This window comes from Apodemus sylvaticus, chromosome 13 (assembly GCF_947179515.1).
Source record: "Apodemus sylvaticus chromosome 13, mApoSyl1.1, whole genome shotgun sequence".
In the NCBI taxonomy this organism is placed as follows: domain Eukaryota; kingdom Metazoa; phylum Chordata; class Mammalia; order Rodentia; family Muridae; genus Apodemus; species Apodemus sylvaticus.
The window spans coordinates 19866048-19884660 of NC_067484.1; the positions used below are offsets into that span (position 1 = coordinate 19866048).

General features: G+C 44.8%; 1 protein-coding gene across 3 annotated transcripts in view; it reads left to right on the plus strand.

Moving 5' to 3' along the window:
• Nucleotides 1-9944: 9944 nt before the first annotated feature.
• The window catches only part of Katnal2 (katanin catalytic subunit A1 like 2), a 61621-nt gene continuing 52952 nt past the window's right edge, over nucleotides 9945-18613 (plus strand). For all 3 annotated transcript variants that reach the window (XM_052155818.1, XM_052155819.1, XM_052155820.1), the window contains exon 1: nucleotides 9945-10050. In XM_052155818.1, the coding sequence (XP_052011778.1) occupies nucleotides 10000-10050 (51 nt within the window). In that variant the 5' untranslated portion in view covers nucleotides 9945-9999. The remainder of the gene's footprint in view (nucleotides 10051-18613) is intronic.

The window sequence follows — 18613 nt, forward strand, 5'->3', positions numbered from 1 at the left end:
CTCCAGGAGGCCTAAAGAGAAGTTCCACATTGCTTCCAATTTGGAGATTCGGTCTACCTTAGACGCCACTGCGCAGAAAATCTTGAGTCTCGGTGGAAAAGCCCTTATCTTGTACTCTTGGCCATCCTGCTTTCTGTTTTGATGAGACCCTTTGTAATTTTACTCCTTTTGCTTACAATTGGAACCTGTGTGACTAACCAGTTAATAGCTTTTATTAGGGAAACATATAAGTGCTGTACAGATTCTTATGCTACGCCAACAATATCAGAGATTAGGGCAGGACAATCCAGAATATATAGAGTCAGAGATTTAGTTCTATAGTTCTAAGATTAGAACTATTAAAAAGAGAAGGAGTGGGAATGAGAGACCCCCCCCCCCAACTCAATGTTTTTAGACCTCTAAACAACTAGCCCAGCACAGAATAACTTGGTTTTTCTGTTTTCAGCTTGAGAAAGATAGCCCACCCTGTTCTAGTTCCAATGTATAACTGTACAGTGCCCCAAGGACGTTTGCTCCAGATAATCTCTAACCTTCCTTACTTCCTCATTCTGTACTTCCCCATTCTGTGCATGTTTTGTCCTCCACCCCTTGCCTTGTGAATTGTGTCCTCCAACCCTTGTGATTTCCCCTTTAAATACCCCTGACTTCAGTTGCATGGGGTCCTCAGTCCTCTACCCCTGTGTGGTGTACGGCTGTGGAACCCAGAATTCTGGAATAAAGAAATCCTCATGCTATTGCATCAAGACTGTTTCTCGAGAGTGATTTGGGTGTCACCTTCTGAGGCATGGGGTGCTGGGGCACCCTTGGTTTTTGGGGGTCTTACACTCCCAAGTGCTGGGATTAAAGGTATGCGCCACCACTGCCCAGCCATATTTATCTTCTTATACTGCTTCATTTTCTTTATGAAATCATATTAATTCATGGATTATAGGTATAATAATCCTAGCATCTGTTCCTTACTAGAACATAAGTTCCATGAAGGCAGACTTGGTCCAAGTTTCTTTGTCATAAACATTGATTTATAGCAAGTATGAAACAATTTTTTTTCTAAATGAATGGATGAAGGAAGCTTTTATTTTCACTGAAAGGGGAAGGAAGCATAAGGCATGGCTTCCATCTGGAGCTCAAAGCAGATGTGAGGAGGGAGGAAGGGAGAGAAGTGGGAGAAAGGAAGGTCACTGCGGTAGTAAATATGGTACAGTCACACAGGGAGGCTCAAACTATGGAGTGTGCCAGCTTAGGGGCTGGGCCCACTGATGGCTATGTGCTCGTGCTTGGCATGTCAGCATCAGAGGAGCCAAGACTTTCAGGTTTGGGATGTTCCTCCTCCCACAGGCTCTTGCATACCGACGTCTATTATGAAATTATACACTATAGCCAGGGCTCTTTCATTTGGGAGAAGAATCCATCTGTCAGCCAGGAGAGAAACATTTTAGTCTTCTGAGTTTGGGAAGAGGTCACACTAATGGCAGGGACACTTCTGAGGGACAGGGACAGCTGTTGAAACCGCTCTAGTCACAGCCCTCTTGGAATTGTGCTGTTCAGCACTTTCTGGAATAATGACCCAAATAACCACATGATCCCCTCCAGTAACACGCACTCCTTATTTTTTAAAAAACCTGAGGACATTTTATTACTGGTTAAAAGAAAAACCTTCAGTCAGATGAGAAGCCCAGAGAATGGAGTCAGAGAAGAGAAAGAAAGAAACTACACAGTTTGAATTAAGCTGTCATGGGGGCCAGCAACATCATAAGACAAACTATGGCACCGAGGGGGAGAGTTTTAGAGACAGAGAGAAATCCAGAGTATCACAGAAAGCAGACAGAAAAAAAAAAAAAAAAAAAAAAAAGCAGGAGGTTGAGCGTGGTGGCTCTAGTCTCTAATTCTCTATCTCCAGCACTCAGGAGGGAGAGGCCGTGGCCGGGGTCTCTATGAATTCAACCCAAGTGTAGCAAGTGTCAGGCCAGCCAGCCAAAGCTACAAAGTGTGACTTTGTCTCAAAAAAAAAATAATAAAGCAAAACAGAGGGGAGGGGAAGCAAGTGGGGAAATAATGTGCTTTTCTGAGTCAAACCTTAACTTCTGAGTCAGGACTTGGGAAAAGTGGGCAGACAAAACATAGAACAGGAAAATCTGTTTTTATTTTCAGTTGTTTTGTTTGTTTGCTTTGGTTTTGTGTTTTCAAGACAGGGTTTCTCTGTGTAACCTTGGCTGTCCTGAAACTCACTCTGTAGACCAGGCTGACTTTGAACTCACAGATCCCACTCGCCTCTGGCACCTCGAGCACCGGGATCACAGGTGTGCACCACCTCGCCCTTCGACTGCTTTCCTTACAATTTAGTAGAGACTGGCCTTGAATTTAAGATCCTCCAGCCTTAGCCACTCTCCAGTGGTGCTAGGATTATAGATTAAGAGCCGCTGAGCCTGGCTAGCTGCCCCACCCCTCTTTTTCAGTAATGGGATTGAACATTAGTACTCTCTATACCTGATAGCACTCTTCTGAGCTACATCCCCAGGCCGGTTTTTAAAGCTAATATAACAAAGGTTATTTGTTTTGCTGACGAATCATTCTAAATAATAATAACAATAATTAATAATAAACGACGACTTTGGAGACAAGGTCTCTCTATGTAGTAGTCCTGGCTAGGTGGAATTTACTATGTAGACCAGGCTGTCCTTGAACTCAGAGCTCTGCCTGCCTTTATTTCTTGAGAGCCAGGATAAAGGGTATATACCACTATGCCCATCCTAAGTCAATGTTTTGTTTGGTTGCTGCTGTTTTTTTAAAATAGTCTCAGTATATATCCTTGGCTGGCCCAGAACTAGCTAAGTCAACTAGGGTGGCCTCAGAGTCATAGAGAGGCACCAGCCTCTGCTTTCCAAGGGCTGGGATTAAAAACATGCACCAGCGCACCTGGCCCCACGCCAATCATTAATGAAACTGGACTCTTGCCTGGTTCCATTTAATTCTTGAACAGCTGCACATTTTACATAGGAAAGCCAGTGCCAGTATGCTTCCTAGAAGAGGGCCGTGACAGGCAAGAGTCCAACCGTGACCCTGCATCACTTTAGACAGGACTTGTGAAGCCCTACTCGATAGGGTCCAGGAGTCGCCCCACAAACCACAAGAACACTGATCCCATCCAGACAGGGATGGGTTATTGGACACATATTCTATGGCTCTCACTCAGACCTGTAGCTCAGTTCAGGACTGAGGCTATGGCCCTGAACCTGAATTTTTTTTAAGATTTTATTTATTTTGTATATATGAGTTCACTGTGGCTGTACTGATGGTTGTGAGCCATCATGTGGTTGCTGGGATTTGAGCTGGGAACTGAAGGTTGCTTGCTCCAGTTACCCAGCTCACTCCTGGAAGGGAGAGGCTAATTAACTTTCCTCAGACCTCAGGCTGGGGAACCCACCTGCAGATGGGGACACATTCCTACCTACCACATTCCCTAGCTGAGGACTGAATAAGGGCCAGCTGGATGGGCTGGGTATGGTCGTTCTCTCCCCATGGGCTGGGCACCCCAGCATGCTGGATTAAATAAATTCCTCTTGCTTTTGCCTCTGCTTCCTGAGTTCTCGAATTAAAGGCGTGTGCTACCACACCCAGATTAATAGTTCACCTTTTGAAATGATAACGGACCGCAGCTTTTCAATACTTTGTAAATTGATGTGACCTGTGAAACAGATGGCAGCTTTGCATTCTGTTCCCAAAAGATCTAATGACCCAGAGGAGAAAGGTCAGAAAAGCCAATCCTGGTGCTGTAGCTCTTGGGAGGTGGAGATAGGATTGCCCCAAGTTCTAGGCTAGCTTGATCTAAAACCAAACCAAACCAAAAGAGGGTGGGGGTGGGGGTGGGGGAAAGAGACAAAGAAATGTCATTAATGCTCTTAGAACACTTACTCTGTTGTGGTGTTTTGATGCTGATGGCTGCTGGTAGGGACATGGTAAGTGTGAACTCCACCAGCAGCCAGTCCCCAGGCCCAGCTAACCTTCTTAATTAATTAATTAGTGCGTTTGTTTGTACTAAATCTTTTTTTTTTTTTTTTTTTTTTTTTTTTTTTTTTTTTTTTTTTTTTGGTTTTTCGAGACAGGGTTTCTCTGTGTAGTCCTGGTTGTCCTGGAACTCATTCTGTAGACCAGGCTGGCCCCTAACTCAGAAATCCGTCTGCCTCAGCCTCTCAAGTACCAGGATTACAGGCGTGCGCCACCACACCCAGCTAAATATTCTTTTTTTTTAACATGAGGGTTCTAAGGGATGGAGAGTGAATGACAAAAATAAATGAATAAACCAACAAGGAAGGAAGGATATGACTGCTCTGCTCCTAGGTGTGCTGGAGGAGGAGGAAACTTATTACAGATGTGTGGGAGAGTAGAGCAAAGAGTCTGAGACATCTAGGGGATCGGATGGAGGTGAGGTGGACTGTGTGGGGGAGTGGGCGAGCCGGGTGCTGCAGCCAAGAAAGGAAAAGGTAAAAGGGGGCAGATAATCAAAATGGCTTGGATTTATAGGGAGGAGCCTCAGCGGGGAAAGTAGCCCAGGCCCTTGGCTGGAGGATTCAGGGTAGAGAGGGTGGGGTATGCTGGCCAAACCCTGTAATAGGTAGGGACTGAGGGGTGGGAGAACCTGGAGGCCAGGGCTGCTTTGATATGTTAAATAGGCACCTCAGCCATTTGATCCAGGTTTGAATCTTAACACAGAGATGGGTCAGTGGTTAAAAGTACTGGCACGACTGAGGTCCTAATCTATGAATCCACGTGGAGGTTAGCAGCCATCGTAACTTCATTTCCAGGGCTTCTGACACCCTCTTATGGCCTCTTTTACACACTTGCAGTGCAAAGATACACATGTGAGCATAACACCCATACACATAAAATAAATCACAGGGCTGGTCGCTATGCTGGCAAAACTCCTGTGTAAACTATTGTGCTCAATCAATCCTCCTGCCTCAATCCTCTGGATAGCCAGGATAGCTTTCTTATATAAGAGGGGAATTCTTAATTTTTTTCTGTATTACTGACTTTTTTTGTTTGTTTGTTTGTTTGGAGTTGGTTTTTTTGAGACAGGGTTTCTCTGTATAGTCCTGCCTGTCCTGGAACTCACTCTGTAGACCAGGCTGGCCTCGAACTCAGAAATCCGCCTGCCTCTACTTCCCAGAGTGGTGGGATTACAGGTGTGTGCCACCACTGCCCGGCATTTCTGGCGTATTAAGTAATAAATTTATATTTTATGCAATTATATTTATCTTTACGAATTCTGTCATTCCCCCTGTCTCCTATGATTCTAGTCTGGGGCAGTATTGTCGCCAGTGGCCACTGGGCCAATATCTCAGAGAGACAAGTAAGGAGGAGAGGGTCCTTTTGACTCCCAGTATTAGCCATCGAGGTGGGGAAGGCCCCAAGGAGGTTCTGGCCACGGATGGGTAGGGAGGCAGCAGACAGGAAGTAAGAAGAGAGGCCAGAATCATGTTTAGAGATAGGCTTGTCCTGAGGCACCGGATCCACTAGGAGCCCAACCCCTCAAAGCCTCAGCGGCCTTTAAACTGTGCTGCAAGGGACGGAACTCTCAGAACTGGAGCCCGACGCTGGGGCTGGGGCTGGGGTCCACTTCTGATCCAGACCCTGACAGCCATGCTTGAAGGTGCTTTGGTTGTTACAACTTGAGGGCAAGGCTGCTGGCGCCTAGTGGACAAAGGAGAAAGGAATTTTCTCTGTAAACTGGACAGCCCACAACAAAGAAAAATGGGTCCCCAGACTCAGCAGGGATGAGACTGAGAGACTCTACCCAGACTTAACAAGTCCAGCTCAGAAACCTTCCTGAGAGCGAAGTGTGTGATTCCTAAGTGCAATTCCCACACTTTTGAGTCAGACACAACAGTCATGTGGTGAGTTCAAGGCAAGCCTGAGCTACAAGGTGACACCCTGCCTAAAACAAAAATACTGAGGACTGAGGATGTAGTGTGGTGGTAGTTCATTGCTAGCATGTGCGAGGCCCTCAGATCTCTATCACTACAAAATTCAAACAAAACTTGTTAGGATTCTGTCTTGTTTTTTGTTTTGTTTTGGTTCTGGCTTTTTTGAGACAGGGTTTCTTTGTGTAGCCCTGGCTGTCCTGGAACTCACTCTGTAGACTAGGCTGGCCTCAAATTCAGAATTCAGCCTGCCTCTGCCTCCCAAGTGCTGGGGTTAAAGGTGTGTACCACCACGGCTCAGCTTTTGGGTGTTTTTTTTTTTGTTGTTGTTTTTTTGTTTTTTGTTTGTTTTTTTTTTTTTTGTTTGTTTTGTTTTGTAGGATTCTGTCTAAACTCCACCCCACAATTACCAGGTATGCCCCTCCCCACAGTTGCCTGGCAATAGCCAGGTAGGTCTGGCCCACTATAAAAGGGGCTGCTTGCCTCTCTCTCTCTCTCTCTCTCTCACTCTCTCACTCACTCTCTCACTCTCACTCACTCTCTCACTCTCACTCTCTCTCTCACTCTCTGTCCCTCTCTCTCCCTCTCCCTTCCTCTCTCCCTCTCCCTCTTTCTCTCTCTCTCTCCCTCTCTCTCCCTCTCTTTCTGCCAGTCTCTGCTTCCACTACCCCATTAATTCCCCATCCTCTGTCCTAAATAAACTCTACTCTATACCATGTCTGTGTGTGTCTGGTCCCTTGGGGGAAGAGATGTCCACTGGGGTGCAACCTTCCCTGCAATCCTAGCCCTCTGGGAGGCAGAGGCAGGCGGATTTCTGAGTTCGAGGCCAACCTGGTCTACAGAGTGAGTTCCAGGACAGCCAGGGCTACACAGAAAAACCCTGTCTTGAAAAAAACCAAATCCAAAAAAACCAAAAAAAAAAAAGTATGTAAAATACATTTTAGCTTGGACTGAGATAAGACTGGCTTGCAGTTCACCCCCTAAGGGGTGAGGTGGGGTCCACAGAAGAATGTGCAGAGAGCAGCTGGTAAGGTCTTACTCCAGAAGAACCAAAGGCTGTGTCCTCGCCTCCTTCTTGAACTCCGTTCAGAGTACTAGTCAGTTGTTTTTATTCCTTTCAATTTATTTTTTAAACCACTTATTGTGTCGTCTGGAAAGGCCTGACTCTGGGTTACACAGGCTGGCCTCAGACTCAACAGTCCTGCCTCAAGTAGTCAGCACTGCCCAGAATTAGGACTGACGCCATGTGGAACCTCAGCCCAGCTCCTGAGACTTACCTTTTGCCTCTCCTCCCCTACCCTCCTTATCTTATGCTATAGTCTGGGCTGGACTTGAACTCCTGGAGATCCTCCCTCCTGCTTTGGCCTCCTGAATGTTAGGACTTCGGATGTGGACCACCACACTCAGCTCATTCATGATTTCTGGGATGGCAAAGCCCAATAGATTTTTTTTTTTTGATTTTTTTTTTTTTTTTTTTTGAGACAGAGTTTCTCTGTATAGCCTTGACTGTCCTGGAACTCACTCTGTAGACCAGGCTGACCTTGAACTCAGAAATCTGCCTGCCTCTGCCTCCCAGAGTGCTGGGATTACAGGTGTCCAATAGCTTTCAATTTGCTTTGCTCAGATCCTCAAGACAAGGTGCTATGGAATCACTGTCTACGCCACTAGGGCCTTTCCCACTTGAAAGTTAAGTTATTCTTTGGCCCATGGGCTGAAGACTACGCGTCTGTTCAAAGACCCAAAAAACGACTTTAATTTTAGAGCACTTGGGTGACCACAGGAATTGTAGACAGACAATACTATTTTGAAAGAGTCTTCTGACCAGTAGTTCTGAACAGTGCTTAAAAGAAGGATGAGACATGTTGTAACCAGATGTTACCCAAGCTTTGTTATTCCCTTTATAGAACACAGATTAAAGAACATGATGATGGGGGAGGGGGAGGGGGGCTGGAGAGGTGCCTCAGCGGTTAAGAGCACTGACTGATCTTCCAGAGGTCCTGAGTTCAAAAATCCCAGAGAGCATATGGTGGCTCACAACCATCTGTAATGAAATGTGATACCCTCTTCTGGTGCATCTGAAGACAGTTAAAGTATACTTAGATATAACAATAAATAAATCTAAGAAAAAGAAAGGAAGGAAGGAAGGAAGGAAGGAAGGAAGGAAGGAAGGAAGGAAGGAAGAAAAAAACAACAACATAATGACTGGCCCTAGGAGGTTTTGAATGGGAAATGAGTATTGCTGTTCTCTTTAGCCACTAGTCCCATAGGCTCCTAAGAGGAGAACCAGCCTGTCCTTTGACATTTAGACTAGGCATTGACTTCTTTCTACACACCAAGTCCTAGATGGCACCCTTTCCCAATAAAAGTCTGTTTCATTTACACTGATAACTGTCTTGTTGTTTAAACGGGTCACATACAGAATGCTCTTAGGCTCGAACTCAGGCTGAAGAGATGCTCAGTGCTTAAGAGCACAAACTGTTCTGCCAGGGACCCGAGTGGTTCCAGCACCCACGGCAGCAGCTCACAACCACCTGAAACTGGACCTTCAGGGCACTTGACACTTCTGGCCTCTAAAGGGGCCATGCTAACTCACAGGCACATACATATGCACTCACATACTTAAAAATAATAAATAGTCACTTCATAGGGCAACAAGATGCAGCATAATGAGGTAGGATTCTAAATGGTACAGAACCTGTGTGCTATGGATGTTTAATGAATTATAGATGCTAGTACTTCTGAAGTAGTGGTCAACAGTCCTAAACAGCGGTAAAGGCTGGGTGTGGTTGCTTGTGTCTGTAACACAAGCACTCAGAAGGCTGAGACAGAAGGATTGTCACAAGTGAAACCCTGTTTCTCCCCCACCCCCAAGAAAAATAATGTAAAATAATGTCATTGAATTTCCCAAGTAGGAAAGAATTCAAAAGAACAGGGGCAGAATGTGTTGAAAAGCAAATGGGAAGAGAAGAAATTACGACTAGTCCTTCCAGAATGTAATGTTCACAGTGACTGAGAGGCAACTCACCCCAACAGTCAGAAGGTAATAAGGTAATGCTTTTTTTTTTTTTTTTTTTTAAGACGGAGATCACTTAAGTATTTTATATCTGGACCAGAGAGTGAACGAAGAAGGCAGACACTAATGATGAGCACTAAAGCTTTGGCACAAGAAAGACACAAGGGAAAGATAACAGTATAGTGACTCACACCTGTAAAGCTCAGGACTATGCAGACAGAGGCAGGAGGATCGCAGTAAGTTGGAGAGGTCAGTCTAGTTCAAATAGCGAGTTTTGGGTCAGCCAGTGCTGCGCGATGAGATCCTGTCTCAGAAAGTTGGGAGCAAGAAAAGAAGTGGGCAGGAAAGATGACTATGTGGTCAAGAGTGCTTCCTGCTCGTCCAGAGGCCCCTACACTCGCAAGGCAGCTCACAACCGCTTGCAACTCCAGTTGCAGGAGGCGGGGGCACGTGCCCTTTTCTGGCTTGCGTGGGCAGCCATCTACACACACACACACACAAAAGCTTTTAAAAAAGGAAAACACTTAAATCATAAAATAATAATAAATAAAACGGAGGAGGAAATCCTAGAGCCCACGGCCTAGCGGAAATTGGGCCGAAAAAAAGGCAGATGGAAAAGGGAAAGCCCCCGACAGCCATAGTGTTGGTAGCCTTTCCGGCCGGGGCATGATTTCAAAGAAAATCTGCGTATAATCCCCTAACCTTTGACGTGGAGGAGGGGTGTCTACGAATAGCCAACCTCCTCAACAACTGCCCAGACTCCAGGCCAAGTGCAGTACGAATTAGAAGAACCCAAACACTCGCAAAGCCCACCTCCAACGGCTCTACTAATCATACCCTCTCAGCCTCTTGATTGACTGGGATCGCGCAGACGCTCTGGATCAAACGCTTTGCGTAACCTTGATTGACTCGTTAAAGAATTCATCTGTGGCCGGTGATTGGTTGGGACGTCTGGACCCTGGCCAATCCCGAAAGGGGCGGGCTGGTTAAGCGTCCAGTTTCCAGCAGACACAAGTTCGTTGGTGGCAGGCTACTCTTCTCTCTTCGAGGTCCCTGACTCAGTGTCTAATGGAGCTTTCTTACCAGACTCTCAAACTCACGCACCAGGCGCGGGAGGCGGTAAGGAAAGCTATCCCAAACAAGCAAAACCCAGGATTGTACCTGGAACCCTTGTTACAACAGGCAGATTCGCGACTCTCCAGTTGCTATGGCAACAGAGGCGGCCGCCCAAATGGCGCAAGCGCAGTAGCTTTAGGCTGGGTTTGAAGCAGTGATCGCAGCAGGATACCTAGAGTGGCGAACTGTGGAGGGTTTGGGGATGACATTGAACATTTTGAAACAGAGCTGGACGGTCGGTTTCTGACATAAGAAAACTGGATTCTGAGGGTCAGATTAGGCTACTTGTTGATGTGAGCTTGAAGTGTGCAAAATGAGATTATTGAGTTAGGCTGGTAATGAACGCCTTTAATGTCAGCATCCGGGGCAGAAACAGGCTGCCCTCGATGAGTTCAGCCTGGTCTACATAGCAAGTGCCAAGCCAGCCAAAGAGGATACATAGTAAAACCCCGTTCTCAAAACAAAACAGAAAAACAAACAAACAAAAAGTAGGATTGTTGAAAAGTCTCCCCGCTATTAAAAAAGAAAACAAACGAACAAAGCATTGACCCGAAGGTAGAATTCTAGATTTACATTCTCAGTTGTCATTACCAGGGCTAGAGCTCTTAGGCATTAAGCCAGCCCCTCCCCTTCAGGGTCTCTATTTGAAGTAAGAGAATTTACTGTGGTCCTTTTCAAACGAGGGCTTTGTAAATTTACAATACATCCCACGGTATCCTGTGGTGTGGATCGTCTGCTACTGCCAGCAATATTTCCACACCAGTGAACATGAATTGAAAGCTTACCGTATTGCAGGCACCGAGCAGCAAACCAATACTGTGGGTACCCGGGGGTGGCGGGTGCTGGGGAAAGATGAACACAATTAAAGCCAAGGAAATATGGACATCTGGCGCCTACTCAGGGATTCAGGGTGGGTCTTTTTTATTGATTTTTTTTTTTTAAAGCTCCACAGGTGATGACTACATTGGTTAGATAAGGCTATTAATCACTACCCTCACATCTCTTACCTTAAAAAATTTTGTGTATATGAGTGTTTTATCTGCATGTGTGTCTGTGCACCGCCTGTATTCAGTGCCTGCAGAGGCCAGAGGAGTGCATTGGAGCCCCAGGGACTGAAGTTACAGATGGTTGTTAGCTGGAATGCAGGTGCTGGAAATTGAGCCTTAGACCCTCTTGGAAGAGCAGCCAGTGTTCTTAACTGCTGAACCATCTCTCCAGATCTTCTGTTGCTAATAAGTGTTAAAGTGCCAATAGTACCACACGCCCAAAATACACAGCTTCCTCTCCGGCATCCTCTGTACTTCCAACCCCTGCACGTTCCTGAAGGGGTAGGCTACCCTGGAAATTGCTACATCCTCACTCGGGCGTGGTTTAAGCCCCAGTACACTCTGAGCCTGAACCACCTGCATGAGAATCAGAAGCACTGCCTCATGGTGAAGGTGGACCGTTGGGCTCCAGTGGGACTTGCTGAAGTGATGGGCTTGTGAAACTGGCCTTGTAAACACACACCAAGCTTACAAAGCACAGGCCTGAACGGTTTCACACATCTCCGTGATTTCAATTCTATCCATATGTGAGAAAACCCCAAACTACTTCTAGCCCACTCTGCTCAGTATGGAACCCTGGTCTCAGAAAGATGCTGTGTGGAGGATACAATGACTGCTCGACACTCGACACTCGACAGCCAGTGAGATTGCTTCAGCATCTTTGTCTTACCTTGTTCACTACCTACTTTCAACTGTCTCTGCCAACGCCTATACCTTTTCCAACTCCCTGACTCTGAGATAGTGCAGCAATATGTACAGTTATTAAAATCAGAAGTCCCAGGCACCTACAGTTCCTTATGGAAGGAAAACACCAACAAACAGTCTTTATTCTACTTCTTCAACTTCTCTTTAATAGTTGATGTTACTGTCCCACCTGTTGATGCCCCAGGAGCCCTCGCCTGCCCCACCTCAATAGTCTCTTCTCTATTCTCTCTTGAGGTTGCCTCTCTCCACTCTTCACTGAACCCTACTCTTTGTGGGGGATTCTTTTAATAGGTTTCCATTATACTTGGAAAAAACAACCTCAAACTTTGACTGGACCTATGGAACACTGTAGTGGACAGGAAACTGTCCCAGAGGCAAACTTTGACAGGACCTACAGAACACTGTAGTGGACAGGAAACTGTCCCGGAGGCAAACTTTGACAGGACCTATGGAACACTGTAGTGGACAGGAAACTGTCCCGGAGGCTTTCCTTGCCTGTGCTTTGTCTCCCCAGCAGCAAATACGTTCTTTCTGATCAGTCTCTAGACTCCTAGAGTCTGTACATTAAACACTACTGTCTAACTGTAATTAATGTATTATCTGTTGTCTGTATGGAACATACTTTCAAAAAACAAATTCTCTGAAGCTTAAAAGACAAAGAACTAGTCTTGTTTGTTTGTTTTTGTTTTAGGCTCTAGATGGCGCCAAAGCAATGTATAGCTATGCTTAGGTTTACGTACTAAAGCAGTGTTTAGCTATGTTCAGGGGTACATGCAATGGGACTGTGTTGACTTGAGGGTTTTTTGTTTGTTTTTTTGTTTGTTTGTTTGTTTTTTTTTTGGATTTTGGTTTTTTGAGACAGGATTTCTTTGTATAGCCCTGGCTGTCCTGGAACTCACTCTGTAGACCAGGCTGGCCTCGAACTCAGAAATCCGCCAGACTCTGCCTCCCAGAGTGCTGGGATTACAGGCGTCCCACCGCCCGGCCGATTTGAGGTCTTAAGGAGAGGAAAAGGTAGAGATGAGGAGGTGACTGGTGAATTACTTATAAAGAGAACTGGTTGTCCATAGGAATTGTGATTATCTAATTAAGACAGTGTATTAAGATTTCCAGAATGTTTCCAAGTATCAGATGTGGCCCAGTGTGGTCTTAGATTTGCCATAGGTTACTTAGATTAAAGAAATTCATGCCCTCAGTTCTGAAACACAGTGTAACATATTTTAAGATAATTTTTTCTTCTCTCCTCCTCTGCCTAACTTCTTTGCTTCCTTTCCCCTCCTTTAGGAAGAATTTATAATGGATATGTAATCTAGAAGTGGCTCTAGGTATATGGGGGATATGTGTAGGTTATGTGTAAATACTATTACATTTTACTTAAAACATTGGAGCTACACAGTCTGCCTTCTGTCATCCAGATGCCCCAGGACACCAAAAGATGCCTCACACCCCCCCCCCACAGTGTGTGTGTGTGTGCTTCCAGTATTTTAAACTTAGTGTTTAATTAAAATTAGACTATATCCAGGGACTGGGAATATAGATCAGTTGGTAGAATAGCATGTAAGAAACCCTGAGTTTCATCTTCGGCACAACATAAACTGGGAGTGATGGTCAGTGCTTGGGGTCTTAAGGGGCAGAGATCATAGGGGAGGGCTCAGGGTCATCTTTAGCTGAGTGAGGAGTTCCATGGCAGCCTGAGATAGCTGAATGAGACCTCATCAAAAGGAAGAAAGAAAGAAGCTAACAGAAATAAGGTTGTATCCAATTTGTATACCTCTGCTGGTTTTTTGTTTTTCAACTCAAATATAAGAACCTGGGGGATGGGGGCTGGAGAGATGGCTCAATGGTTAGGAGCACTGATTGCTCTTCCAGAGGTCCTGAGTTCAATTCCCAGCAACCACGTGGTGGCTCACAACCATCTGTAATGGGATCTGATGCCCTCTTCTGGTATGTCTGAAGACAGCAACTGTGTACTCATATAAATAGAATAAATAAATCTTAAAAAAAAAAAAAGAACCTCTTAAATGCTCTGAGATCAGGTAGGTTGTAAGGAGCAGTAGCTTCAGTGTTTTAAATGTGAACACACAATTGGAAACAAATAATAACTGGATTAATGCTCAGGAATGGTTTTGGAAAACCCAAGTCTCACACTCTTGTGTACACTGCAGATAAGTGGGGCCCAAAGCCAGTTTTCCTGTTCTCACCCGGTCTCAGCTGATCAGAAGAGGCTCTTCTCCTTTGGTGAGGGCTGTGCACTTTTACTACTACTTCTTCTTCTTCTTCTTCTTCTTCTTCTTCTTCTTCTTCTTCTTCTTCTTCTTTCTTCTTTCTTCTTCTTCTTCTTCTTCTTTTTTTTAGTTTTTGATTTTTTTTTTTTCCCCGAGACAGGGTTTCTCTGTGTAGCCCTGGCTGTCCTGGAACTCACTCTGTAGACCAGGCTGGCCTTGAACTCAGAAATCTGCCTGCTTCTGCCTCCCAAGTGGTGGGATTAAAGGTGTGTGCCTGCCGCTGCCACCCGCAGCCACTACCACTCCCCCCCCCCCCCCCCTGCAGGGCTGTGTGGTTTTAAAGAGGTTTCTGCTTTGCCTAAGGTAAGCCTTTTGTATTAAAATTTTTTTTAGTATATGTTCAGTTAATTGATGAAGCAGTTGACTAACTTTTAAAATGAGTGTTAAATGCCTTAGCTTTTATTAATTGCGTGGATCCCTAAAAAAAAAAAAAAACAAAAAACAAAAAACCAAAAACCAAGTAATTGAAAATTTAATTACCTCAGTGTTTTCCTCCAAAGAACTGAGGCTTATTAAACTTTAAATGTTCAGAACATTTAAGCATCTATTGAAATACCAATAGCTATAAACAATGTTCAGTTCTAAATACTAATTAAACAAGTTCTAAATCACCATAAAACTAAGCTGAATTTTAAGTAACGTGTGTTTTATGTTTTGCTTTGTTCTTACACAAGGAAGATTAACTACTTCATCACTGTCCACTACTGCAGCCTTGTGGGCATCTTTCAAATTGCTGTGGCTTTAAAAGCTACACGTTGTGATGCACTGGTATAATCCCAGCACGCGGCAAGCAGGGGCAGGAGAACTACTGAGAGTTCAAAGGTAGCTTATAAAGTAAGTTCCAGGCTAGCATGGGTTAAATAGCTAGACCATGTTTCAAACCAAACAAAGCAAAACAAAAACCCAGAACACAAATCCATGAAGCACTGTTGCTGAACCACATTCTTCTGGTTCATCCTGTACAAGAGAGGGAGACCTCTCAGACAAGCCGAAATGTTTTGCTAGCATCAGGATGTAACCATGAAGATATATCACCAGCACTGGGATTATCCAGATTTTGCATTAAAAACAGCCTTAGTTGTTTTTTTTTTTCATAAATAACTTATTTAATGGGGGAGGGTCGAGATAGGGATTTTACTACCAAACTCACTCTGTGTACTATACTGTTCTCTAATTTGCAATGGTCCTCCTGCCTCTGCCTCCCACATTCTAGAATCACTGCCATCAGCCACCATGGCTGGTTAGGTTCTACTTTTAACCACAAAGAAATACAAATCTCATCAACCAGATATATCTTTTTCTTTTTTAGTTTAAACTTCTTTTGAAGTTTATTTTGCTTTTTGTTATGTGTGAGTGCAGATGTTCATGGAAGCCGTGTAAGACCCCAAAAAACCAAGGGTGCCCCATGCCTCGGAAGGCGACACCCAAATCACTCACAAGAATCAGTCTCGATGTAATAGCAAGAAGATTTTTTTATTCCAGAGCTCTGGGGTCCACAATCATACACTACGCAGGGGTAGAGGACTGTGGGACCCTGTACATCTGAAGTCAGTGGTGTTTAAAGGGGAAAAAAATCACAGGACAAGGGGTAGAGAACAAATTATGCATGGAATGGGGAAGTACAGAATGAGGAAGTCAGGCAATAGTTTATGCCTTAAGGAAGGCTAGAGATTATCTGGAGCAAACATCCTTGGGGCATTGTATAGTTAAACATTGGAACTAGAACTGGGGGTGGGGTGGGGGGGACTATCTTTCTCAAGCTGAAAGCAGAAAAACAAGTTACTCTGTGCTGGGCCAATTGTTTAGGGTCTAAAAACATTGAGTTGTAGTCTCTCAGCCTCAGATCCCCTGGAGTAGCAATTAAGGCAGTTCTGGGTGCTGGAAACTGATGCAGTTTCTCCACAAGAGCAGTAAATGATTTTAACCATAAAACCATATCTCAAGCCCTGGTTTGTTTATTGGTTTGTTTGTTTGCTTTTATTTGTTTTTATTTTTTATTTTATTTTGTTGAGACAGGGTTTCTCTGTGTAGTTTGGGCTGTCCTGGAACTCACTTTGTAGTTCAGGCTGGCCTTGAACTCAGAAATCTGCCTGCTTCTGCCTCCCAAGTGCTGGGATTAAAGGCGTGTGCCACCACCACCACCACCACCACCACCACCACTACTACCACCACCACCACCACCCCCCCGCCTCTTTTGTTGGTTTTTAAAGATTTCTTTATTTATTATATGTGAGTACAGTGTAGCTGTCTTCAGACACCCTAGAAGAGGGCATCTAATCTCATTACAGATGTTTGTGAACCACTATGTGGTTGCTGGGACTTGAACTCAGGATCTCTGGAAGAGTAATCAGTGCTCTAAACTGCTGAGCCATCTCTCCAGCCCCCTGGTTTTATTTTTATCTATATGTATGTGCGCCTGTCATATGTGTGCAGATGTCTGCAGAGGCCAGAGGCACGGGATCTCTCAGAGGTGCTGTTATAGAGCAAAGAAAACTAGACTAAAATGCAGCACGGGAGAGATGATGTTCTACTTGAGATCAGTACCTGGGTTCTGGCATTGGAAGGAGAGACCCAAGAGCATGGCAGGTTTGCTGAGTCAGGTTGGAGTTTGGGGCGCTTATCATTGGGATTTAGGGATTAAAGTCATAGAGAAGAGAGGGAGCTATGAAGTGGAAACTTAACGATTCTTTGGAAAGCCAGTTGAATGGTGTTTTGCTGGGGCAAACACATAGAGGAAGGTTTAGCTGAAGATTCAGATGAAATGCTAAGGCACGTGTAAAGGCATGTTTAGATGATGCAGACAGAGGAGCAAGGATGTTCTGCTAAAGCAAGAATATGAAAGGACACATGATGGATTCTTCTTTTAAGACATTGTAAGACCCGAAAAACGAGGGCGCCCCAGTGCCCTATGCCTTGGAAGGCGACACCCAAATCACTCAATGCAATAGCAAGAGGATTTTTATTCCAGAGCTCTGGGGTCCACAGTCATATACCACGCAGGGGTAGAGGACTGTGGAACCCCGTGCAACTGAAGTCAGGGGTATTTAAAGGGGAAAAATCACAAAAAAAGCAAGGGGTGGAGGACAAATTATGCATGGAATGGGGAAGTACAGAATGAGGAAGTCAGGCAATAGTTTTTGCCTTAAGGAAGGTTAGAGATTATTTGGAGCAAACATCCTTGGGGAATTGTATAGTTAAACATTGGAACTAGAACTGGGTGGGCTATCTTAAGCTGAAAGCAGAAAAACAAGTTACTCTGTGCTGGGCTAGTTGTTTAGGGGTCTAAAAACATTGAGTTGGGGTCTCTCAACATGAATGTATTGAGCTGTCTTGTATTGCGTAGCTGAGCTACATTTGTCAGAACTCCATGGAGAGAAACTCGCCAAAAAGCTTCTGATGATGTGCGGCAGTCTCTTGCTGCTTCGGAGGACTTGGTCTGATTGGCAGAGTGATTTCAGCTGAGACAGATGCATGTGCTGAGGCAGGACCTGTGGAGGACACGTGATGTTTAGGGGATAGAAATAGTGAGTTCTAGGCCAGCCTGGGCTATAGTGAGACCCTCCGACCCCAAATCCCCCCCTCATCAAATCCCCGAACCTAGTCTTACAAACTTAATTCTAGCACTCAGGAGGTAGAGGGAGGTGGATCTCTGTGCATCGATGTAGCAGAAATCCAGCTAGAGCTTCATAGGGAGACACTGCCTCAAAAGGTTTAGAATTATTAGAATTTATTAGATTCAAAGGTCTCGACTACCATCACTGCTTTCAATGTTCTCAGTATTGTAACTTCACAATTCGAATTGTAAGACTCAAGAGAGTCTTAATTTACGGGAGAGACCCCCTGAGTGGACCATGCGTAGGCAGGAATCAATGTAAAAAGCAAGAGGATTTTTATTATTATCCAGCATGCTGGGGCCACCCTGCACATGAGACAGAACGACCCGCACTCCCGGCTTTGCGGGTCTTATATACAGTTCTCAGGGGATGAGGTAAGTGGCCAAGGAACTCTGGGCCTTTCCTAGCTGCAGGAACCACTCTGTGGTCTGAGGAATGTAATTTAGTTCTCCCTTCTGGGAGGGGGAACACTTGTCCTTCTGGGTGGGGCCAGTGTTCTATTACCTTTTCAAAGTTTCTGAGTTAACCCTTTCAGAATAATTAAGTCTTCAGTTTTACAAGCTGACAGCTGGGTATATTATTTTATATAATCCTAGCCCTTGAGAGGTGGAGGCGGGATAATAACTTAAGATTAGGCTATACTATATAGTGTTCTAGGTGTCCTTAGTTATCTAGTGAGTTTCTGCTTCACAAAACTAAACTAAGCCAGAGGGGCAGAGAGTGCATACATGCTGACAAACCAAAGGCAACCCATTCTGTTCCCTTAACCTAGATAGACTCAGAAGTGGATCTAAAGATCTTCTAACTCCTGCCTTAGTTACCTTCTATTGCTATAACCAAGCGTCATGATCAGGGCAACTTATAAAAGAAACTGTATCGGGACCTCAGGGTTTCAGAGGGTGAGGCCGTGACCACC